General features: G+C 37.9%; 1 protein-coding gene across 3 annotated transcripts in view; it reads left to right on the plus strand.

Annotated features, from left to right (window-relative positions):
• LNPEP (leucyl and cystinyl aminopeptidase) overlaps window positions 1-26,498 on the plus strand; it is a 65,814-nt gene that overhangs the window by 17,114 nt on the left and 22,202 nt on the right. For 2 of the 3 annotated variants that reach the window (XM_063319497.1, XM_063319495.1), the window contains exons 2-8: window positions 8,470-9,310; window positions 11,785-11,923; window positions 18,149-18,280; window positions 20,683-20,803; window positions 21,487-21,641; window positions 21,972-22,085; window positions 24,185-24,316. In XM_063319497.1, coding sequence (XP_063175567.1) covers window positions 8,470-9,310; window positions 11,785-11,923; window positions 18,149-18,280; window positions 20,683-20,803; window positions 21,487-21,641; window positions 21,972-22,085; window positions 24,185-24,316 — 1,634 coding nt within the window. Of the gene's footprint in view, window positions 1-5,579; window positions 5,687-8,469; window positions 9,311-11,784; window positions 11,924-18,148; window positions 18,281-20,682; window positions 20,804-21,486; window positions 21,642-21,971; window positions 22,086-24,184; window positions 24,317-26,498 lie in introns of all 3 variants that reach the window. The other variant, XM_063319496.1, reaches the window with a different exon arrangement.

Here is a 26,498-nt window from a genome sequence, read left to right on the forward strand (position 1 = left end):
GAAATAACTTTTTTTTTTGTAAGCTGGTCAGAAATTGTTTCCAAAATTTTATACTCTTGGACACCTGGAAACAGATTTACAGAATACAGCTTACCCAGCACTGCCCAAAAAAGCTTATCAGCAAACAATGAATGAAGAATTTTAAATAAAGTTCTTTTAAATATAAACACCTCTCAGATGGATTGTATAGCACTTGCCTTAACTGTTTATAACACAGATCTGATCAACTGCTCTTATTACCATTTTCTGCTAAATATATAAAATTGCTATCTTTTTTTGACCCAATTTCTACTTTTTTTGATTATTTGTAAAGCAGTCTGCAGCAACCACTGTGTACTGATTTTGACTATGCCAATGTATAAAATTCATCAAGAAAAGATAAGACACTAGACAACAGCAATCAACAGTTTGATACAAATGGCAAATCTAATCCTTGAAGGATGGTTACTAGGTGGTAGCAAGAGATTTGCTGTACTGGGAATAATTCCATGCTGAGCATGGAATATTGCTAGGAAACCAACTACATAAAGTCTGCAAGAGTGTATTTTGCATTACTAAATAAATATTTAATTTCCACTGCACCAATTTTTTTTATTTTTTATTTTTAATGCTGAAGACTTTTTCCTTGAGGTAATGAGTAATCAGTGAAATAGACAGAAGGTAGTGCTAAGGTAAGGTGAAGAAGCTGTAGGACTTGGCTTCAGGTTCCCATTTCTGCAGATGATTTTTTTTTTTTAAGAGTGTAATTGCATGTAAAGTCTGTCTGGATTGACCATCAGTTGTTTTGGTTGTCCATGACAGCAAGAACTGGACTGCAACTGGACTCCTGTGAGTACTGTATTATGCAGTTCTTAAATAGCATCAACTAAGGTTTCTAGCCTTATTTTATCTTTAAATTTAGAAAACTTCTAAATTAAGTTTAGAAGAATACAAAGTTTTTTTCTAAGAAAATGTTAACAGTGAATGTTTTAATTATGCATTTTCAAAGGCTACCAATTCAGATGTTTAGTTGTCACTTAAACCTCTACTTCTTTGCAAGCCAAGGCCATTTTATTCCTGAGTTGTACCTGTCCATACTGGTTATTCGTATTTCTGTTGACTTAAACTCTAATGGTTATTTGCATTGATAAAAGTTCTAACCAGTGGTGTTTGGAACTAGTGATTTTTAATTGGCAGTCTCCACCAAGGAATCGATTGCACTTTCTGAAATATTTCTCATCTTTTGGATTTCCAGTGTAGCTTATATGTTCGTTTAATCTTAACAAACACATAAAATTTTTGAAAGCTTGCTGAATGTTACGTATGCTGTTTTCCTATAGCTTGTTTTCCTCCTTTCAGTCAAGCCATATAACACAAGTTCCTCTGTTTTTTATTTATCTCACATTTCATGTTGTTCTTGTCTTTAGCTTGGAAGGATTGATGACGTGAGATACGTGTGAGAAATTTCACTGTGTAACCCCAAAGTAGGTATATTTTTGGTCTCTCATAAATACAGATGAATACTGTACTGTATTCAGTATGTATATACTGTATGTATGTATATATACTGTACTGTACATGTTCATCCTTTCCTTAAAAAACATATTCTATAGTAAGTACACCTATGACTCACAAAATTTCTAGTGCCATGTCTGCATAGGCAACTGCACAGATCATATTACCTCTTAAAGACACTGCAAGTGTAGCAGAAAAATTCTATACACTTGTCTTGACTATAATAGGTTCTTTTTAAATTGTGGAGTGCTTCCAATTATTTTTTTTTCAGATATGATGAGAAACTGTTATTTCACTGAGCAAAATATGAATTTTAAGTCTTAATGCAAACATTATTCTGATACTTAATTTTCAACTTTTTTTTTTTCTTTTCCTGAGAACATGTTTATACTGAATATACTGCTTTGATATAAGATAGTGCAGTGACTTCACATGTGTCATTATTTCTGCAAAGTTTCTTCATTGGCTCGTCCATGTGACATCAAGTTCATTACTGTCAAGGGTTACATAACTTAAAAGAGCAGTAGCATTTGTACAGTCTTTCTATCCATGGCTATGTATGAGAGACCTGCTGTAGCCATCACGATCACATTCCTTTGTTACTAGTCACAAAGTCCAAATAAAGAAGAGAAGAACAGGTTCCATGTACTATAACCAATCTTACTATTTTTATGACAATACATCTGTCCACTTAAAGTGTGCTTACCTGCCATACACAGTGTATTTGCAAGTGCTTCAAATCTTTCCTTGGAGTCCTGTAAACAAATAGGTTTATGCTGTTTGCTAAAACTTAAAAGAGTGTAAAACTAATTTTCCAATGCTTAAGGAATAGTGGAGGCTTTGCTCTTTCGGCATTAAACTGTGTGGCACAGTATTTGTTCCTGCTGGCATCTTTTTCTCAAACTCACTTTACCATCGTGGTAGCAGGTTCATTCATGTATTAGGAACCACATATTCTGACCTTACTGTCTGTGCTGAAATCTTGTGTTTCACCACTACTTCTAGAACAGGTGGCATTTAGACAGGTACGTGAACATAAAATAGATCTCTAAAAATAAACAAACCGCACCTCAAAGTTGCTTTTCACCCCATTGGGTGAAATGCAACCAGTCTTTAGTAGGAACAAAAGCCATGTGGTTTGTTAGTGGAATTAGTTGTTTGGTCAGCAGCTGCTTCTGCTAAGAAAAGGCCAATGCTTTCGAAGTTGGACATAAAAGTTAGGTATGTAAAACAGTAGTATGGCCCTGAATGTTACCCCATTGTTAAACACCTGTAGCCATTCCTGGAACCATTGGACAGAATTATTCTTTGACATAGTATCAGTGACAGTTTTGGTAGTAAATCAGATAGCAAAACAAGTATTTTGTTCATAGGTTTTCTGTGTTCTTTCCCAATAGACATCCTGATACACACTGAATGCATCAACACATCAGTAGATGTCTATTTTTGGGCAGCAGTAACTCCTCACCCTCTATCTCATTACTCAAATGCAACATTCTGTGGGAAGCAGTTTTTGCTGCAGCTAGTAAGCACGCATTATACAGGGCCATTTGGTCTGGCCTTGGGTTTTGCTACATCTGCTGGACCACAACAACATGCTACCCAATAGTTGTTTGGCTTCTAGGTTATTCCAGGGTAACAGAAAGCTTCCTATGCTTATCTCTGCAGTAGAGGTTTGGGTGCTACAAAGTACCAGGTGTTACTGTAATTCTTTTAACATTTCTTTCAGTAAAAATACTGCGTGATACCTCCTTATTATCTAAAGATGATAATGTGCTGAACTTCTGTCTCAGAAACAGCTAACAATCTGTCTGACTCTACCAACAGGGTTTGTTGGGTTTGTGCATTTTTTACTTTTAAGCTCTTAATTAGAATATGGAAAGCTAAAAAAAACCCAATTGCATTCAAGCATTTTCTGCATACATTTTGAAACGGAATGAATGGGAGGAGTGGGTTGCTTAGATTCATATAAGAATTTTGAGTCTTGAGATTTCAGTTCTGAGATAGAATACCCAGACATGAATCCTGAGGTTACACATTTTGTTTTCTAAGGAAAAAGTGCATACTTCGAGTGTTATAAAAAGGTATCAATACCATTATAGGGAGATACTGACTTTGAAAAATAAAGGAATAATGACTTCTTATATTCTGCAGAATATTTGTAATGGATTCCAAACCCAAAACATCATAATATGCTCCTGATTGTCCCTGCATGATCATGTTTTATAGTGAACTTGAATATAGTAGTAAAGTTGCTTTGTAAATTAAAAGACTAATTTGTGAAAAGGCATAGGAGTGAAATATGTATGTCTTGTAGGAACAAGATAAGGGACTTCCTTCTGTTTAGCTTGGTCTGATTAATTACTCACCTTTGTGTCCTTAAGTCATTCTGCATTTGCCGCCAATATATGGCTATGCTGTTCCCATTAGCAAATGATGCAGTACCTAAAGCAAGTGTATTGTCCTGTTAGCTTGTCCGGTTGTAAACTGCATTTGAATTTCATATCTAAGCATTCTGTCCTCTTTACAGAAAACAACAGACAGGGCTTATTACGGTTCCCTGAGTATTGTAATGAGAATATAAGTTGCAATAAGGTTTGGGGCATTTGCGTTGCAGGAGGCAGTTCTAAAGAAACTTTTTCAAAGCCATTGATTTTGAGAAAATGTCTGCCTTCCTTCAGCTTTGCAGTATTAGGAGGTCTGGCTTTCTGGATTAGTCTATCACATTTAGTTTTTAATCTCACGTCTCTTCTCAGGATTGTTTCTAAACTGTGAGTATTTACATTGCTCTCTGCTAGATGTGATCCTGTATTGAGGAAGGTGTTGAAAATCAGGTTACAAATTTGTGGAAGAATTGTGTAAAATCACTTTTACTTGGGTGTGCTTAAGTTTTAATCAGCTTTTAGCTGCTAATTAGGGACCAACAAGACTCGTCCCCATGACTTTTGTTTAACCTCCATGTTCACTTTCACACTAAGCTTATGTTTAAATATAGATTTAAATTGCCATGCCTTTGTAGTGCATTTTATCAGCTCAGATCAGTACTTTCTTAATGGTGAACTAGCGTGACGACAAATGCCTCTAGTTCACCTGCAGCCTCTGACATAGCAGTGGTAGTTCACTGGAACCATGCAGCTTCTTTACAGTTTAAAGTTCCCTAGTCTTGCAGTTATACTAATTTTTCCGTTGTCATATTTGGAATCTGAATTAATCTGCTTGAATATCTGAATTAATGTGCTTTTAGTATGTTTTACAATGGGAATGTTTGCCTATTGGCCATACTTGGTGTGAAAGACGACAGTGAAATTTGATGTTTGCAGTCAGGTTCCTCAGGCTGCTTCTTATTCTTTATGGCTTGTTTCAGTTTAAGAATAGCATTTTTGTTCTTCCTGTGGGCTTTTTAGCTCATAATGTATCAGCTCATGTATTAAAAATGAAAGGTCATAAGAGTTCCATTCACTATATGTTATAAATTTCAGTGAACCAGCAGGAAGCAAACAGTCCACTATTTATTTGAGTGTAAAAGCTTTAAACTTGTTTGCCATCATTCCTCTCCAAAAAGTAGCCTGACTTCTATGCTTCTGTGAATGCCTATATCAGCATAAATAACTTTAGTAACCTTTTGATACTTTGTCTATGTGCTTTTGAGTGGAGAACAGTAGTCTGGTGATGCCCTTGATCTTCAGTAAAGTTCTAATCTTACAGATTTTCAGCACTACAGAACAACGAAGACTTTGATTGCTTCCAGTTTTTGCAAATACTTCCGTAGAAATTGGTTTTAACTGTTGTTTTCCTAGAAATGAATGTCTCTTAGGTTTTTAAAACTGCAAATTGCCTTGAAACTAACTTCTGGTTTAGCTTTTATATTTTAGCTTCCATTTGAGATTTTTTTCATATAATTCTCTTTGACTTAAAGAGTTAGTGCCTGCATGCAACTTTGCAAATATTAAGAGAGTTGGCTTTAGAGGAAACTTATTAGAGAATAAGCTCTTCAAAAAGCAAACTGTTCTATGAGCAGCAGAGCTGATGAACCCTACTTTCTGCCAGATTTATGCTCTTTATCTTTCTCCTCCTTCCCTCTGCAGTGCCTCCCCTGTCATCTACCTCTTTTGCTGGCCATGCAGCAGCACATGCCATGGCTGGGGTTGGAGCTGTGTACTGATTGGCTGCTACCTGTTGGAGAGGTTAAGATGTGAGTCTTAATACCTGCCTTTTCTACATAGCAGATATAGATTTGGGTGTCTTCCACAGCAGCTTTGGGGTGGGATTGCGATGGGACTTGAAGAAATTTGGTCTTGAGTCTGTTTTCAAATTTGATTGAAGCTAGCCAGCAGATTTGAAAAGCAACCAGCTGAGGGAGTAATCAACAAGAATCTCTGCTGGAAGTAGTTTAGTGAATTCTTGATAAACTATTCTTGGGTAGAGGAATTGTAAAAGAGCTTCCGTTGCACAATACTTTGTCTTTCCACTTTTTTTTCTCCACTAGTTTGTGTGTTTTCACTTGTAACTTTCTATCCTCTTCCTTTACTCTGTGGGGCCTCCAATCTGGTATGTGAGTGCACGTTCACCAGTGTAGAGACCATAGTGTTGGACCAGTGAAGTATAACCACTGCCTGAAGGCTGGAACGTGAGCACTGTACTGGCAAATGCCATAAAGACAGAAACTTGTAGAAGTTGTTTTTCCCCGGAGGTTGGAGTGCATGACCTCCTGAAGTAATTTCCAACCTCAGGTATCCTGTGACCCTATGATCCTATTCCTAGTCATACAGCATGTTTACAATGGAACAAAGGGTGAGCAGGCAGATCCAAATTCCAGTAAGCTCCCTGCTTACATCCATCTCCATATTGCTTGTTCAGATTGATCAGTGCACCTTCCTCTTACTTATTTTTGTGGAGTAGGATTTTATTTTCTTTTTTCTTATTTTAAGGCCTTTGCAGAGAAAGGTTCAAACTTGATCATTTTTAAAATAGCACAGTAGTTTTTCATTGCAAGATGCTGACTTATGAAGCTATTATTTGTTTTGAGGGTATCTGAATAGTCTCTCAGTCTTACTCTGAAATAAGTAGCATGCAAGTATCATTAGAGTTTTATTACACAGATATCACACAAAGAGAAAAGCATGGTAGAACATGGGCTAGAATAAGAATTCTTCCTCCATCCTTTTTAGTAGTATGGCTGCTGACCCTATAGTTTTATGAGTTTGTGGCCTTGAAAAAGGAAGTGTTAATATATTTCAGAGTAAATCTTTAGGAGTTTGATATATCTGGTTTGAAAAGACTCTGTCATATTTTCTTTAAGATGTTTTATTTTAACATTTGAGAATTTCAGCTGTAAAGAAACTTGTCTTTAAAAAAATGAAAACAAAAAAGGCTACTACCAAATGATAAATCTTTACCCTCCCAATGTCTTCCATTGGTTTGTTTCAACACTTAAAGTCACATCAGGCAGCTATATATAATTACATTCCTGAAATTATTCATGTAATTCATTTCTGTATAAAATCATCCTCAATTATTGGATGGGAGCTTAGCAATATAGATAAAACCAGTAATGTATAATAGGGACAGTGATATTCTAGGCTGTATATAGATTGGCAAAATGTACATTCTTGTCAGAAATTAATAAAAATCAACCTACTTTTCAGTATCTCTAAATCCAAAGAAAAAATTATCTTTCTCATTCTGAAAACACAGAATGTGGAGGATAGTGGTGTGATTATCATTCAGTTAGCAGTAGACTTTCGTCTCTGAGATAGAAATGAAATTAATCTGAAGCCTTGCAGTTGGACAAAAGTTTTGTCTAGTCCCTTAAATAGAAGCTGTGACAGGAGACTAATTCAAATGAACTGTAATTTCAAGGCCCTAAAACTGGTAATGGGATTTTTTTTTGAGAGAAATCTCCTTATAGATGGCATTTCCATTTGACTTGTTTTGTTCTCTAGACAATTCTGTGGTGTCCTAACAAAAGCCAATCAACATCTTGTCTATGTTGTTTACAGTGCTTCGGATTTAATACAGTATGAAAAGAAGTTCCTTGCTCCTAAGTCCCATTCCTGATATACGCTTCTTTACGACAGTGCTTTTAATGTTTTTTCCAAGTTAGCTGAAAGACAACCTTTTACATAAACAGTTGTAGATATGACCAGAAGTTTCTTTAAAATGTAACTGCATGTAGAATATGGGAGTATCTGATGCTTTTAAAATTTGCTATGAATTTCAATTCATCTTTTATGTTCAGTGATCTGTTACCTGTTAAGGACAAATTTTATGGAGAAAAACAGTCTGGTTGGCACCAATTTAACTTCTTACCTGCATAGATTGTTTCAAGGGTTGTATGAGCTAGATCTTAAATGAAGATATCAATTGGAACTGTAATTTTTATTCTGCCATTTTTGTGTGAGAATTTTTTTGGGGGGCTGTGTGTGAAAAATTAAATTTAAAAGAGTCAAGTGAGTATATTATTTGTGTAGCTGTCAGCACATTGGCAGATTTTCTCCCCTATTAAAGAACTCAGTAATACTCATAATTCATATTCAGAATTCAAAATTTTGCATATTCAGAAACACCTCTAGAACTGACTGCCTGTGCTTTACCATGGAACATAAAGAATATACTATCTTAACAAACTTAGTTAAATACAAATGTACAAATATACAAATACTGAGGAGAAGAAATGTAGCCAAGACACTGACACCAATGACCTGGGAGTGCTATGCAGTGATATAGCTGATCCCCAGTTATGTCATTGAGTATGTGCAACGGAAGCATCCTTTTGAAGATACTGAATGAAATATTGCTGTATGCAGAAAAGCACAGAAATATTTTCTGAAAACAAACCTGAGAGAGAAATTGGAAGAGCTATTGATCATGTATGCTGTAAAAGTATTTCTCATTCTGTAATTCAGTAAACTATCTTTGACGCATTATAATCATGCATTTTGTTTATCATGTAACACATGGTCTTGTCTTTTTCAGATCAAATTCAGTTACCCAGGAATATGATTGAAAACAGTATGTTTGAAGAAGAGCCTGATGTGGTTGACTTGGCAAAAGAGCCTTGTTTACACCCCCTGGAGCCTGATGAAGTGGAATATGAACCAAGGAGCTCCCGGCTCTTGGTGCGTGGCCTTGGAGAGCATGAAATGGACGATGATGAAGAGGATTATGAGTCATCAGCAAAATTGCTGGGGATGTCCTTCATGAACAGAAGCTCGGGTCTCCGGAATAACATGTCTGTCTATAGACAAAATCCAAATGGATCATGTTCAGTACCCTGTACGAGGACCATGGTGGTTTGCACAATTGTTCTTGTGATTGCAGTTTCATTAATAATGGCAATTTATCTTCTTCCCAAATGTACCTTTACCAAAGAAGGCTGCCATAAAAAAAATCATACAATGGAACTAATATACCCTTTGGCAAGCAATGGAAAAGTATTTCCATGGGCAAAAATTAGACTTCCTTCTGATGTTGTACCACTGCATTATGATCTTGTCTTGCAGCCAAACCTAACGACTCTGAAATTTACAGGCTCTGTAAAGATAGTAGTTAACATCGTCCAGGTAACTTGGAAGATTATACTTCACAGCTCAGGACTTAATATCACCAAGGCAACCATTACTTCAGCAGGAGGGCATCAAGCAAAGCCAGTTGAATTCCTGGAATATCCATTGCATGACCAGATTGCAATCATGGCTCCTGAGGCTCTCCTTGTAGGACAGAATTATACTGTCAACATAGAATATTCATCTAATTTATCAGATACCTATTATGGCTTTTACAAGATTTCTTACAAGGATGAGAATTCTAAGCAAAGGTATGCCCACAAATACAGCTTCTCTATTCTGTCACTTCTAGGTTGTGCTTTGATAATAGAAATAACAAGGGTTGCTTTTTCTGTTGGATGTTTCTTGCAACTAATTCCAATTGAGCAAAATCAATCTTTAATATCCTGATTAATCTAGCTGAAAAATGTTTTTCATGGATGAGTTCATTAAGTCAGGGCAGCCTCTCCATCAGTTAAATGTAGTGCAGTATAGTGGTTGCAGGTAGTTATAGTGTGGCTTTTTGTTTGTTTAATTTTTACTTTCTGTCTTTGGAAATTCTACCCATATCTCTTGAATCCCTGAGTCTCAAGGCAAGGGAGCAAAGGGGAACAAAGTCCCACCATCGTAGGAGAAGATCAGGTTCGAGACCGTCTGAGGAACCTGAACATACACAAGTCCATGGGACCCAATGAGATCCATGCCATAGTCCGACGGGAACTGGCAGATGTATTTGCCAAGCCACTCTCAATTGTATTTGAAAAGTCACGGCCATCAGGTGAAGTCCCCAGTGACTGGAGAAGAGGGAAACATCACACTCATTTTTAAAAAGAGTAAATCAGTGCTATTTACCAAGAAAAATAATGAAATTGCCATCCACCACCACCCACTTCAAATGGGCCTTACACTGTTCATGTACTTATGAGTGCTCTTGCCTTTGTTGGCACATAGTTGTTCATGCAGGTTTTCTAGAAACATAGCGGTGCAATAAACGGAAGATGGGAAAACCAATGTGACAGGAAAGTAGTTTTGAAGGGCCCACAAAACAACTGCTAACTAGAGAAAGACATAAAACACTTACCAGCTTGTGCTAAGAAGTGCTGAGATCTAAAGCTTAAAAAAAAAATAAATCGGATGCAAAGGAAAAAGCAAGAAAAATCAATGTTATCAGTGTTACAAATTTTTGCAACAACAGAGAGTTTGTTTGGAAATACCCAAAATACTAACAGGTAGATTTTGTTTTCTGAAAGGGGACAGCAGAATTTAAAATTAGCACCACCAACCCAACTTTTTACAAATTGACAATATGGATGTTGTTTACCTGGACTTTAGTAAGGCCTTTGATACGGTTTCCCACAGCATCCTCCTGGAAAAACTGGCTGCCCATGGATTGGATGGCACTACTCTTCTCTGAGTTAAAAACTGACTGGAAGGCTGGGCCCAGAGAGTGGTCGTGAATGGAGTTAAATCCAGTTGGTGGCTGATCACAAGTGGTGTTCCCTAGGGCTTGGTACTGGGGTCAGTTCTCTTTAATATCGTTCTTAATGATCTGGACGAGGGGATTGAGTGCACCCTCAGTAGGTTTGCAGATGACACCAAGTGGGTGGGAGCGTTGACCTGCTTGAGGGTAGAAAGGTGTTGCAGAGGGGTCTGGACAGGCTGGATTGATAGCCTGAGGCCAGTGGTATGAGATTCAAGAAGGCCAAGTGCTGGGTCCAGCACTTGGGTCACAACAACCCCATGCAGTGCTACAGGCTTGGGGAAGAGTGGCTGGAGAGCTGCCCAGCAGAAAAGGACCTGGGGGTGTTGGTTGACTGCCACTTGAATATGAGGCAGCAGTGTGCCCAGGTGGCCAAAAAGGCCAACAACATCATGGGCAGTATCCGGAACAGTGTGGTGAGTAGGACTAGGGAAGTGATCATCCCCCTGTACTCAGCACTGGTGAGGCCGCACCTCGAGTACTGCATCCAGTTTTGGGACCACAAAAAAGATATTGAGGTGCTGGGGCATGTCCAGAGAAGGGCAACGAAGCTGGTGAGGGGTCTGGAGAATAAGTCTTATGAGCAGTGGCTGAGGGAGCTGGGGTTGTTTAGCCTAGAGGAAAGGAGGCTGAGGGGAGACCTTATCGCTCTCTACAACTACCTGAAAGGAGGTTGTAGCCAGGTGGGGATCACTCTCTTCTCCCAAGTAACAGGCGATAGGACAAGAGGAAACGGTCTCAAGTTGCACCAGGAGAGGTTTAGACTGGATATTAGGAAACATTTTTACACTGAAAGGGTTATGAAGCATTGGAACAGGCTGCCCAGAGAAATGGTTGAGACACCATCCCTGGAGGATTTTAAAAGATGGGTAGACACAATCCTTAGAGATATAGTTTAGCGACGGTTTTTGTCAGAGTTAGGTTGATGGTTGACTAGATGATCTAAAAGGTCCCTTCCAACCTAGGCAATTCTATAATTCTAATATAGACTTGAAATTATTCCCTGGGAAGAGGATCACTCTGAGATTGTATTTACTTTCAGTTGCTTAAAACAAGACCCTTCACTGAGCTATTGCAAACTTTTTCAGTGATACTCCTTGAAGAATAAAATGGAAGTGTGGCAAACCTGTCATCTATTATTCAGAAAGCTTCTCCCATAACAAGCTGTTACAAGATTTGGAGGGAAAATGACCGTTCTGTGAAATACAAAATTACATTTATCCTTTTCATAATTCTTAATTTGTTCTTCTCTATTCTTCCCATTAGGTGGTTTGCGGCAACTCAGTTTGAACCTCTGGCAGCAAGGTCTGCTTTTCCATGCTTTGATGAACCATCACTTAAAGCTACTTTTTTAATCAAGATTAAAAGGGATGAGAAACTTTCCACTCTGTCAAATATGCCAAAGGTACCTGCTTTTGTAGAGGAATTTTAGTAAAGCTGCTGCATAGGTAATCTGTTTTAAGTGCTTTGAATTGTGTTTTTGTTGCATTAACGTCCAGGGGATTAACTTGAGTGGATAAGCTATAAACTGTGTGAGTTTATAATAAAACAAATGTCTGTTCCTGCAAGACTTGAACTAAGTAACTTTGTAGAGAAAACAACTGTTCCATGCACTGCACAGTCTAGGATGTTATTGTAGGGACAGTTGAATGGCTATGGGAAGGATTCCTGTTGAATTTAAAGGAATCATTATTTTGCAGTTTTGTTCTTGGCTACATCAGTCTCAAGAGCCCTTAAAATTTTATTTTTAGCTTTCTATGTTTGCTGATACTGCACATGTGCATAATACTGCAATATCTTTATCAATAGTTTACGTAACTAGCAACTGTTTCTGTGAAAGATGTTCCTGATCTTGAAGGATGTGCTTTCGAGTCTAAACCAGAGTATGAATACAGAGCCAACCCTAGAATATGGATGAGGGATCTGAAGTTCCTTCAGCTAGATCTTTTCAGGCAAGATCTTCTAAGAGCATATCTGAATTTTATGGTGATGCTTTATGCCATTAAGCCTTTGGAGAAACCTTTATAGAAGCCTAAATGATTTAGACAGACCAGCAAGACTAACTTATTAGCTAGTCTGTGTCTGAACTAGGTCTTGTCTCATCAAAACATTACCATTATTTATCACCCAACAGAAACTCTTTAATTTTACATCTAAAGTTTACATCCAGGCCTAAGAGCGCTTTATTTGCTTCACTGAAAGAAAGCAGACTCTTCTGGGCAACTCTCCTGTTTTATGTAAACAAGAAAGGGTGCTCACTCGCTTTCCTCTTCTAGGGGTTGGACAAGTAGCTAAGGAACTTTCATCAGCTTCCATAGTTCTTCATGTACAGAAAGTAAACTATGGTTTACCATTGCTGCAAATGTGCAGCAAACATTGCTGAGCTAATTGTACATAGTTGCTAAAAATCTATCCTATTCTTCAGTGTGCCTTCCACAGATGATGGGTACTCTGATAGACACTTATGAGTTCTCTGAAAGACCAAGAGTATTTTTGTTTTCAGCTCTTCTATTGCACCACACTACCACAGAATGTTTACTGCTATCCTAATCCTGGTATATTCTGTGTGTTCTCTTGCTCATCTCTGATGACATCATTATAAAGAAGATGATAAAGGATATTCTGTGACAATTTTCATCACTATTAGTTGAGACAGAACTATCTGGTATAGCTCTGGCATGTAGCACCTTGGTTGCCAGCTTAACTGGTAATGATTTGCAGATGGAGTGGAGGCAAAATAGCCATCAGCTTCTTCACTGTCATTTGTGGTTGTCTAGTAAAATAAAATATCTGGGGACAATTCAAGAACAAGGAGGTTGTTTCCTGGGGTTGCTACGTGTTGCTATAATTGCTAGAGTAGCAATTACCTGCCCACTGTCCTGTGTAGTATGTCTGCTAATGCCCATCGTGGTAATGAATTTCTCCACAAGAATAAGCAAGAGCCCTCACAGTAGCAAGCAGGCATATCTACCTCCTTTGTTTTTTTATTTTTTCTCCCCCACCATATATGGATGTGCAGCACCTCTGAGCTGCCTTTTTCAGTAAATCATAGAATCATAGAATTGCTGAGGTTGGAAGGGACCTTTGAGATCATCAAGTCCAACCTTTAACCTACCCTGACAAAAGCCACTTCTAAACCATGTCCCTAAGTGCCCCATCTACCCTTTTTTTAAACACCTCCAGGGATGGTGAATACACCACCTCCCTGGGCAGCCTATTCCAATGTTTAATAACCCTTTCAGTGAAAAAATGTTTTCTAATATCCAATCTAAACCTCCCCTGACATAACTTGAACCCATTTCCTCTCGTCCTATCACTTGTCACCAGGGAGAAGAGGTCAGCCCCCATCTCTCTACAGCCTCCTTTCAGGTAGTTGTAGAGGGTGATAAGGTCTCCCCTCAGCCTCCTCTTCTCCAGGCTAAACAACCCCAGCTCCCTCAGTCGTTCTTCATAAGGTTTGTCCTCCAGACCCCTCACCAGCTTTGTAGCCCTTCTCTGGACACACTCCAGCACCTCAATGTCCCTCCTGTAGCGAGGGGCCCAAAACTGAACGCAGTACTCGAGGTGGGGCCTCACCAGTGCCGAGTACAGGGGGATGATCACTTCCCTAGTCCGGCTCACCACACTATTCCTGATACAGGCTAGGATGCTGTTGGCCTTCTTGGCCACCTGGGCACACTGCTGCCTCATATTCAGCCGGCTGTCAACCAACGCCCCCAGGTCCTTTTCTGCTGGGCTGCTTTCGAGCCACTCTGCCCCAGTCCTGTAGTGCTGCAATGGGTTGTTGTGACCCAAGTGCAGGACCCAGCATTTGGCCTTGTTGAACCTCATACCATTGGTCTCAGCCCGTTGGGCCAGCCTGTCCAGATCCCTCTGCAGAGGGATTAAACAAATGCTTTGTTTAATCTAGGCCCTCCATTACCTTCCTTACTTTCTCCTATGATTTCACTCAGATTTCATGTCTTCCGTGCAAGGTGTTTATGCAACTTTGGATGGACAGGAAGTAGTCGTCTCGGAAACTGCTGCATGTGTTTGTGTCATTGGGCAAGACTGTGAGATTTCAAATTGTGTCTTCCTGCAAACCATGCAAATGGGTCACTTGGCGCAGTGAACAGCGAATGTCAGTAGATAAGAGCAGGCTTTTCAGCCTTCTCCGCAGAGAAGCTACTCAGAGCTCAAGCTCTGTCTTGCCAAGAATTGTGAGTCAACTGGTCCAACCAATACGCCTGAAAGGGCAACTCCATGTTTCTTGTTTAGTGAGTTATTATTCCTTGCCAGAGAATCTTCCTCTAATTAGTCTGGAAATAGCTGACTCTCACACCTCAGGACATACGAATTAAATCTGGAAAAGACAGCTTGTTGCTTGCCTTAGTCTTGCATCCTTCCATAACTTCTGCCTTGCATGGGCATGTGCAAAGCATGTGCCTATGGGTTTCTGTGTTTAGGATGAAGCTTCTCCCCATACCATCTGTCTGTGCTCAACTCTGATGCTGTTACAAAGCATCTGGTAGCTGTGTTGGTGTTGGGGGTGCTAATGTTGTGTACTTAACATGTGTACACGTCGAGGAATCATCCACGTGGAGAAAACATACTGATGAGCTGTCTTTACTGTGAGGTCATTAATGCATCTCTTTCTTCCTCCTTACTTCAGGACTCAATTACATTTAGGTTTCTAGCCTTCCCTGCTGCAGCATTCATTGCATTGCTCATTTTTCAAGGAGATAGGAAGCCATTTGAAAAGTGAACATTTAGGAGATGTGACCTTGTACCCATTTACTTGCAGTGAAAAATGCATTGGTATTGCACATTTATATCATCTTAAACATTGGTGTTATGAATTTTCCCTATTGGTCACATTGGGTACATACTGTTTGGCTGTTCCTGTACTGCATAGGAAAAACATCTCTTCCCTACCTATCTTTCTGTACATAGAATTGTTCTTCCAATGACTTGTGCCACTCCTGCATCATGAATTCCCTTTTAAAATTACATCATGCCTCTCTAGCATCTCTTCTTGGTGTTTTGATTCTCGCTATAGTTTGTCATACCACTTGAATTAGCTTCAGACCTTCTTTCTCTTCTGCTCTGTATACTGCCATAGGCAGAAGGTCCTGTACTTCCCTCAGGCTCAGAATTCTCCTTCCTTCCCACGTGCTCTGTCTTGCTGTATTTGTTGTTGGTATCAGACCCTTTTCACTGAACTTCATGTTTATCCACTTTTTTATCTTTGTAACATTTGCTGAGTTAGTATGTGTTTAAGAGCATATTAAAAAATTTCATCTGCATTTGCTTCTGCTGGTTGCATCTCTGTTTAAATATTGGCTGTTACATCATCTGTATGATGGATAAAGATTTGAGAAAGCTTCCAATTGAGGAACAAAGATAATATAAAAAGAAAAAAGACACTAAAGGCAATGTAATAGTAAGTTTAGTGCTGGGGATCAAGTGCAAGTTCTTGAGTCAAAAGAACAGGTCAGGTTTAATTAGAATTTATCAGGAAGGTATAAGAACATACAGAGCAAGTTAATTGATAGTTTTGCTAATGGACAGTATCTCCAAGTTAGAAGTGGTATGAGTGATATGAGTGTATAAACACTCATTTGTGTTTATACTGCAAACAATATTATTTTCTTTTGTCCCCCAACTTTATGCCCTGGTAATTGGATACTGTGTAACTCCTCTTTTGTTGCTGTATGCCATCTAGACATACCGTCTGTTAATGGGTTCAGAAGTGGTTCCTTTGGGTTTTGTAATTTGCCAAGATAACTTGCACGTGTGAATTTACTATAAAAAATCCTTATTTTTGTGACTGTACAAATGAAGAAATTAGACACAAGAGTTTCTCTGAAATAGTATGCTACCTCAACAGCATTTCTTGTATCAGTGAGTTCTCTTGTAATGGTACCCATTTTTATATGCACAGCTTCTTTTAATTGGCATGGTTTCATGATTTATATCATGGTTTTTGTCCCTGATCTCACAAGTGCTCTAGCACATGCTGAATTCTTACATGTTAGATTTAACCTGGATTAGGTATTCTGTTAGGTAGTGTGAGCTCCCAGTGCAGTAAGTAGAGGCTAGTGAGTTAATTCTTGCATGCACGAAGAAAGAAATGTGAAAATCGAGTAAGAGGATGATGTTGTATAGAAGTATATTGCATTGGTGAGATCATTACTAGGCTTGCTTCTGAAAATAAACACTTAAAAAAACCCACCCCTGTTTAGGATTCTTCTGTAATAACTGCAGGTCTTGGTAACAAGCTGTACTGAATGGAGAGACTTTTTAGTTTGTCTATGAGAAGGTTAAATGTGAACTTCAGCATTTTCTATAATTAGCCACATGAGCAAGAGATCTCAGAAGCAGGCCTTCTCAACTAGCATGTACATCACTAATATGACAATATATAGTGGCTGATACAGATTAAGGCTAGAAATAAACTGTGTGTGTTTGGGGCTTGTGGTGTTTTCTTTTGTGGTTTTGTTTGTTGTTTTTTTGGTTTTTTTTTTTAAATGAGGACAACTGATTTTTGAACTAGTTTATCTGCAGCCACAGTAGATTTTCTTAAATAGGGTGTCACCTTTTCATGAAGATGAAGCTGTAGTAAAGGCAGAAATTTATGAATTCGCTGAAGGAATTCAGCAATGGCATTCTGTTCATATTCAGTGGTCAGACTAGATGATTATAATGACTGTAACTTCAGTCTTAAAAATCTTTCTCTCTTTAAGACTGGCAGTTAAATTTTCAGTGGCAGTTAGATGTTAAATCATCTTTTGGGTTTGAAATGATCTTGTCTAAAACTAAGGTTATTGTTGTTTTTCAAATGTGTGTGGTTTCTGGAAACAAACCTATCTGTGAAGTTTCAGAAGGCACGTGAACTGCCATCCTTGTCTCCAGACCTTTATGGTTCTGCACTACGGTGGTTTTAAACATTTTGCTTTATTCTTTGTGTAATGTATGTTTGTGAAGGACTATATAGAAAAGTACTTTTAGGCATATAGCACGCCTTTCCAGGACTAATATTAAAGAAAAACTTTGTCACTTAAAGTAATTCAAGGTATGCCATGTTATCTTACTTCAGAAGACTGAGCAGGCAGTTACTTCTGGCAATGTGTGTTTAAGCTGAGCATGTTTTTGCTTTGAGATAACTGAAACCTTAGGTTTTCTTCACTTTTTAAAATGCAGTCTCTTTTGATTTGTAGGGGGGCGTGTGAGGGGGTTTTTGTTGTGATATTATAAAATAATGAGTATGTCTGGTTTACCTAGTTTTGAAGAGGCTTCTGCGAAGAGACTGATGTTTAACTCATGCAATACCAGTATCTTTAGTAGGCTATGTGGAACTGTGTCTCCAATCTGGCCTAAAGCTCTCTTGAATTAATGCTGATCTTCATGTTGACTTTGGATTATACTGGGTGTATAGGCTTAAAAGTTCCATGTCTCCTTAAGTTTTGTTACACCATAAACAGTTTGTGAGTATCATCTGTCCCACTGAAACATAACCAAAATATATAATGTTACGCAAGTTTGCTTGTAGACTGTTCCTGGCATGAATTCTTTGATTTAACGTTGATTCCTTGCGTGTCTTAATGTTCTTTTGTCTGCATTGATAACAACATTTTCCTTTCTAATGCAGAAAGCCACTACTCCTGTGACAGATGGAATTGTTCAAGATGAGTTTTTTGTGAGCTTGAAGATGAGCACCTACCTAGTAGCCTTCATTGTTGCAGACTTGAAAAACATAAGTAGGGAAACTAATGGGAGTCAGGTATGTTAGTTCCACTTTCAGTTTTCCCTCACCCCTCCCAAGCCAAACAGCCAACCAAAACAGAACAAAAAAAACCCCAAACCAACACGCAAACTCTGTTTTAAAAAAAATTAAAAAAAAAAAAAATTATTTATTTTCTTGGTTTTATTGTACTCATAGATAGGGGACAAAAGCCATATGCTATAGGTTGGACTCACTTCAGGGCTTATACCAGATTGAGACTTTTACAGCAAGAGACTCAGCATCAGGTTTTGTTAACAGTATAAATTATCAAAATCTAAAATTCCGAAGAGCTTTCAGAGCTGGAAGCTTTAAACTTGTAGTTTAATACTCATCTGTGAGGAAGTAATGTCATGCAAACCAAGAGTTTTTCAGATGATATACAGAAACATTACAGTTCCCAGGGAAGCCTACATACTATTTCAAGCAGTGCTGCAAACATGTTCTATACCTGCAAAGGTAACTTACCTAAAAAAACCCAACATGATCTGCAGTAAAATAGATTTAGTCTAACTTTAAGTCTGCATTTAGTTACTTCAATGTAAGGATTTTATTGTAGGGTTTTTGTTTTTCCAAAGATTCCAAAAATTAAAAGAATTTGTCCTGTTTGGTCTTTTTTCTCTGTGGGGATATGGCCTGCAGGGTCAGTGAGCAGTTCCTACAATGTGTGCCGTTAAAATAGCTAAAGGAAAAACATGGTAATGGTAGGAGATGCTCCTTAGTCTAATTTTAGGAGCTTCATGAGTTTCATGTGAGCAATGATTTTCATGACTCTCTAGCAGGAACTGCCCCTTTGTGGTGAAATGTTGGAAGTGCCAGTACCTACCTAGAAAGAGTGAGAGGGAATAGTGCTACTAGCACTGCAGAAGAAGCAGCCCTCTCTTTAATCCAATAAACACAAGTAAAGATACTGGTCAATAGGTGTTTGATTATGACATGAACAAGTATTTCTAATTGTAGCTGAATAGGACAAACTGGTCTAACCTGAAAAGTTAGACTACTGCATTCTTTTTTTTTTTTTTTTATTTTCCTCTCCTTGTGGCTATTATTCAGGTCTGTATTTGAACTGATTCTGGTAAAACCATACAGCCAGTTCTTTACCACGCAGAAAACTGATCAGTAGACTCAAAGTTTCATGTTTGCAGAGATACTGAAACAGCTATATATGTAATGTGCTCTGCTTTGTTCATAATAGTGAGACTAACTTGCATGGATTGTCAGTACTTATGGCACAGGCATATAGGAGAGGAGAAGACTGAGTGATGTATTCTAACTAAGGAAAGTGTTTCGTAACTGTGTTTCTCCTTCATTCTGATCACCAAGCAAGATTTGGCCAAGCTAGGGAAGTCCAGCAGACCTTTAGAAGGCACCAAACACAAGGGGTCTAGCAACATGTAAGAGTACTTGCCAGCTTAAAGGGACGAAGCATAGGATTCTAGCTAGTGGATTGTTCTGTTGCCAACAGTGTCTAGTAAGCCAAGGGAGACTGTAAGAAGGAAGCATATAATGATGTTTTCCACAAAATACGTTCTCAAGATGCTTCCAGCAATTTGTGGCTGGGAGATTAAAAAAATTCGAGCTAACCAGTTCACACAGAATAAGGTTATTGTCATGAATGTTATAAGATATCTTAGACTTGAAGTAAAGTTGCTTTGTGTTCATAATGCAATGAGATTTTTCTCAACTCCAGAAGATCCTGGGGGGCTTTTATGTTTTCTCTTTGAGCTTAGAATTTGCAGCTAATCAAACTTCTGTACTTCAGGAACGCTAGGTTAGATCCTTTCTAGTATGTGCTTGGTTCAAACTCAAAAATTAAAAGGTCACGCTATCAATGTATTTGAAACGTCATTTTTTAACTGATTTGTAGCAGAGTAAGAGGGACTTTTTTTTTTTTTTTTAAATAGAACAGGAAAACTTATCTCAACATATTTTGTGTTTGTGTCCTAAAGGGTGTCCTAAACCTGGATCAACATGTTATTATTTCTTGAGAGAATTTCTTGCAGATGATACTAGTGTTATCACACTGATAGCCTAAACTTCTAGATTCATTGAGGTATGCACAGAGGGTCACTTAATAACTCATCAGGGAGTAAAAAGGAAATGGATCTATTTCTGTTCATGTAGACCATTTTTGAACACCTTCCTTAAAGGTGTAAGCCTTGAATTGTTCTTGTATACACATGGATCAATGTGATAGTCTGCCTGTATTTTGACTAGTGAATAAGCCCTAGCAAAAAAATTAACTCTTTACTGACAGCTTCATAACTACTGTTTGCAACTTACGTGTGTATTCCCAAAACAGTGTCCTATCTGTTTCAGGAACTTTTGCCAGCTCCTCTTTTCCTTCTAAAGCTTTTGTAGCTGTATATTTCAGAATCTCTTCTCTTCTCTGTTTGGACTAGGTATCTGTCTATGCCATACCGCAGCATTTAAACCAAGTTGGGTATGCCCTAAACACAGCAGTGAAACTTCTGGAGTTTTATCAAAAATACTTCTTAATAAACTACCCTCTTGAAAAATTAGGTAAGTTCTTTTGATCTTTTTTTAAGCTGAAGAAGAAGCCCTAATCAATTCTGAGAAATGCAGGGGAAATTTCATTCTGAAAAGGTGTGCTTAAAAAAAAGATAGCATCTGTGAAATAAGGTTCCCCCCAAATTGTTAAAAAAAATCATTAAATGTTTGACTGAGTATGAGTATTAAGTGATTCCCAAGCTGGAAAAAATTTTGTGAGCTTTTGACACTGCATTGTTTATACTTGTACATAACATCAAAGAAATAATTTGGTGTAAGTTTAACGTGATGTGCTTTGGCAGGGAGATACAGAATTCTCAGTCTGTGAACCATATTCACCAGTGCAAGATCTGCAGCCTGACTTCTCTGCATGTACTAGTTTGGCTGGAAAGATAATGAAATGCGGTCTTCTAAGACACTATCAGCAGGGGCAGCCCCATTTCCTTGTTACTTGTGTGCTTGCAAGATCTATAGGCAGTGTCTGTGTAGTGCTTTAAGTTGTTCATCTAAGAGCACTTTTAGTGAAGAACGGTTATAAATCTATGGGGCTTCTATGCTTTAGATCTAAGCAGATATCCACACCACAGGATTTAAATAGTGAGGGGCTTAGGGATTATATAATAGAATAGGTAGACTTGAAATACATAATTGCTTTAACTAGCAGTTTTCAAAAGCTTCTTTCAAATCTTTTTCAGATCTGGTAGCAATTCCCGATTTTCAGTCCGGTGCAATGGAAAACTGGGGCTTGATCACCTTCCGAGAAACAACACTGTTGTTTGACAGTAATACTTCTTCAGCAAGGGATAAGAAGTTAATAACTGCAGTGATAGCACATGAGCTTGCCCATCAGGTACTATATTGGGAAGGTCATTGCTTAAATGTGGTGGGTTTTTTTTGTTTTTTTTTTTTTTTTTTTTAAATGCAATTCTGTCCTTAAATTCACCACTGCCCTCACTGTGCATTTTATCTGTTCAGAATACCTGCAGGTGTATTTTCTGCAGTATAACAGGCAGAGTGCAACTCTGTCGTGACATAGTTGGGGGGTTGTTTATGCAACAGCATTATTGTGGTTTTGACTGAACTTGACTTTGCCACAAGATAAAGCTGAGGATGGATGGAGTGTTACTGCGCTCATTTGATTTTATTTCTGAAAAATAATGACATTTTTGGTCTTTCATAGTGGTTTGGAAATCTAGTAACTATGGAATGGTGGAATGATCTCTGGCTGAATGAGGGATTTGCCACTTTCATGGAGTACTTTGCCATGGAGGAGGTTTTTCCAGAATTACATTCAGTAAGTACTTTCTGTGACTACACCCACTATACTTTTGCTAAGATCTATTTTTTAATGTTGACCATAAAGGACTATAAACTTATACTGAAATAACTTTGGGCACCATTGAGATTATACTATATCTTCTCTGCTTTGGCACTTTCATTATATTAGAAGTGGGTTTGGGGGGACTTTGGGGAGGGTACTTTGTTTTTGTGGGTTTTAATTTTTTTTTTATTTTGGTAGTAGTCTACATGCAGTTTTTGTGTTTTGTGTAGGTTAAAGCATTCTGTGCAAAACAGCAGATGTTAAAAGATGTAGGTGTCTGTATATCAAATTATAACTTAAAATCTTTATACAGAAGTCCAGGCATGTTGTTGACCAAGTTTGTCTGCCTCTACTTTTTCTAGTAGACTTAGGAAGCACCAGAGCTTTAGGTCACTATAAATGCCTAGATTAACTCGTGTCTTTCCCTCATTGTGGTACTTGCTTGTGTCTGAATTACTTCGGGATTCATAAGTCAGGGGACCTGCTATAAAAGTATCATATGGTGCCACCCCATGGATTCTAATACCATTGAGTTACAGTAATAGTACAAACCACTGCTCCCAAAGGCACTTCTTCTTATACATACGGTTGAAGGATAGAATCTTTTTGATATAATAACCTAGTGATCATTTTAAAACTCACTCAGGTGCTAAGTGACCTAGCTTTTCAGACCCTGGAAGACATGAAGGATTCAAACTAGATCTTTCATCTCCAAGGAAGGGATACCAGCTACTCCTGTAAAGCATCCCTGTCACTGAATGCAAGTAGAGAAACAAAAATTGGTGGAACTAAATGGCGGGGGCAGTGGAGAGACTAATTTTGCATCCTGGGTAAAGGTATCTCCTAGGAGCGGAGATACCTGGGCTCTGGAACCAGCTTCCAGGAGTGTTTATGTGATTGACATTAGTCATGAGATTAAAAACCTGATGCATACTGAGCATTTCCTACTTGCTGGATTGTGTTCTCCTCAGCATTCTGACCAAGTGTGAGTTTTGAGCTCTTAATTCACCCTTGTTATTGCATTAAGAAACTTGGTTTGCTAACTTGGTTCAGTAGAATTCTTTCTTTGAGCTGGATGTTTAAAAAGTTTTTCATTTGGCCTAGCTAGCTTAGTTGTTGAGTTTAATGGCCACTGAAAGTATGTTTGTGTAGCCATTCTGCTTGTTGGGTGCATATGTGGTGAGGGGAGGACACAAAACTACACTAATGTTTTAACAAGGACACATGTAACACTTGTATACTTCATTCTGAAATGTGCCTGACAAGGTGCCTTCACTAACATCTCATTTTACCATTTGGTGCCAAAATGTGTTTTGGTAAAAATAAAAAAAAAATCACTCAGAATTTCTGCATTCAAGAAGAATAGCTTTAAAAAATTTAAAGGCTATCCTTAATTGCATCGTACACAAGTCTTACCTTTTTATTTTTTTTAACTGTCTACTGTGTAGAGGGAACTGTATGTGCAGAGAATTCTCAAGTCTCAATGAAATGAAATGGACAAATATCAGTACAGTGAGCTACTTTTCAGTGTTTGGCGTTGTCTTGTTCTGGTAATAATGTATTAAATTCAAATATCTTTATTCTAGAAGAAAAGAAGGAAGAGACTTTGGTATTAGGATCACTAGATAAGGTTTACATTCCCAGAAATATCACTGTAGTGAGTTATTTCCCTAGACCTCATGCCTTAATATTGAAGCATACCAAAGAAATCATGCTTTTATATTTCCTGCTTGCTGTAAATGAACTAAAAACATTGGTGAGCCAAATCTGAAATTCAGCACATACTTACTTAGTAGGTGCATTTGTTTTCTCTAGTCCAATGACGTGTTTACCTGAGACAGGAGCTTAAGGATAATGATGCAAACTCAAGAGTGAGATTCCGCTGCTAGAATGTGGCAGGGAAAGTAGAGTTCACAAATGCTACCCTGTTAACTCTTTTGCTGCCTCCATTGGTAGGAAGGTGAGCATTGGCATGTTAGACCATGGAAGAGCAAAGCAGACACAACTTTTATTGTTCTACTGACCATGTATGTTCTGGCTTCTCAGGCACTTATAAATGCTTTTCTTCTTAGGATGAAGATTTCCTTAATTTAATTTTCAAAGCTATGATGAAGGATTCTTTGAATTCTTCACATCCAGTCTCTTCTGCTGTTCAGTCTTCAGAGCAAATTGAAGAAATGTTTGATGCACTTTCTTATATCAAGGTAACTGTAAAAATATTTGGAAATATTTGCAAAGTGATATATTAGCTATTGAAAACAGGAATGTGGAATCATGAGTAAGTAGGCATGTACTGACAACTGTTTGGAGGTAATTAACATCTAGTAAAAACAATGCAGGATTTCCAGTAGTGTTTCTGAGTGTCTGCATAGCTCTTAATTAGGAAAAGATAATGTATGTGTATTTGTGTCCTTACTTAATGTCCTGCTTGGTGTATGCTTCAGCACAAAGAATAGTCATGAAGTTGAAAGAGGGGACCCAGCAGGTAAAACAAAATTTTCAGTTAGAAATATATTCTTCTTCTGATAGCAGACTGTAACAAGTGCTTAAGAAAAGAGTAACAACAATGCACTTATTGTAGCAATTGCTCTTTTTTTATACTCTTTCTGCTTTTGATTATTGACTTGATTATTAACTTGATTATTTTTCATGTCTAGTGAGGGTTGTGTGTGAGGTTTGTGTTTTTAAACCTTTATAGTTCCTTGCTGGAAAATGCATGAAAGAGAAAATACCTGTATTTGCCAATTTTTTACTTGCATTGTCTCAGGTTTTAGATACTGTGTCCCATGATTTTGGTAGTATTGGAGAAAAGCCTTTTAGATCTTTTGAATCAGCTGGCATTTTTTCCCACCACTACCTGTGTATGGTTCTACTTCGATCTAATAAGAAACCATAGGGACTGCTAGTGCTTACTAGAAAATAGTCAAATACTACATCTTGCTACGCCCAGTGGAATGCAGTTCCCACAGCTGTCTTGTCTCCTCTGATTTTTTTTTTTTTTTTTTTTTTTTTGCAAGTCTCAACTTGTCAACGAGTGTTGTCTGGCATTCTTGAGGAGTGAGAGATACCAAATGGGCCTACAATAGTGATATGGTTCTGTTTATTTTGGTCTCTGTTTTCTGAGCTACAAGAACAGAGATGTGTGATTTTTAGCTTCCCTTTTTTTTGAGATGGATTTTGTTTCTTTCACTAAGCTGTTTGTCAAAAGGCATGGCTGTTTCATGCTTCAGAGTTGCTGTCCAAAGTAACTACCTTTTTGGTGAGTTTCTAGAAGCTATGCATCATGCATGATCATGTCTATCGTCAACTAACTTCAGAGTTAACAATTCTGTCACTTTTTGCTTGATCAAAACTTTATATAAATTTAATGGAAATATTCCATAAGTGATTGGGCTGGAGTTTCAGTCAATTAGTAAAGTGTTATATTTGGAGAATTACTTTATTCCTACTAATAACTATGTGCACCTTCTGAATAGAAATAAAGCAACTTACATCTTTGAGTTTAGGAGCTAACCAAAAGAAGTTTTGCTCTTGCATTGTCAGAAACGGGTTTTTCATGGCTGCTTTCTATGTTTCAGAGGCTTTCATTGCATAGCTCTTCATTCATGCATGCAGTCTTTGCATTCTGCTACTCTTGGGCCTATATCTTACCTAATGCTCTTGGCAATTTGAGTGGGAAGGCACTTTCAACATGGACCCTAAACAGCTAAAGGTGGTCTGTTATTGAATTTTACACTTTTTTTGTTTTACTGTACTACCAACTGACACTCAAGGGTGGGAAAACAATCCACCTACAACAACAAAGTGTTTGTGACGGTATAACAGTAGGGAAAACATAGTAGAGCTATAGCTTAAGTATGAATGCGTGCAAGAGAGGAAATTATGACCCTGTTATTAAAACTGTAGTAAGGGGTATTCCTGCTGTTTTATGAATCATCAGATTAAACAGTCAGCCTTTAGTTTCAGGCAAGATTCCAAATTAAATTCCAAAACTTTAATTTGGAATGTGTAAGAAATCATACATGCTCTCATTAAAATCTTACTTTTAATTTTTTCTTGATTCTTTCTCAGAAATAGTACCAAAAATATGAAGTGCATGTTTAAACTTTTCATGATCTATGGCTGCTCGTCTGCATTCAGTTGTACAGTATGCAAGTACTGTACCTGTAACCTCAGGCAATTTATTTATTAGTGGCTGTGACATAGAAGCATTTCTATGGAAAGGAATTGGCTTTCAGCTATGTTTTAAAAAAGCAAAACCCACCACCTTTCTGTCTACACATTTGTGGCTACTTTGATATTAGAACTACTCAGTTACATGGTTGTATTTAAATGCTGTCAAAATGCATTGTCAATTCTACCGTACTAAGTGTATCTCATCTTTTT

This window comes from Chroicocephalus ridibundus, chromosome Z (genome assembly GCF_963924245.1).
Source record: "Chroicocephalus ridibundus chromosome Z, bChrRid1.1, whole genome shotgun sequence".
In the NCBI taxonomy this organism is placed as follows: domain Eukaryota; kingdom Metazoa; phylum Chordata; class Aves; order Charadriiformes; family Laridae; genus Chroicocephalus; species Chroicocephalus ridibundus.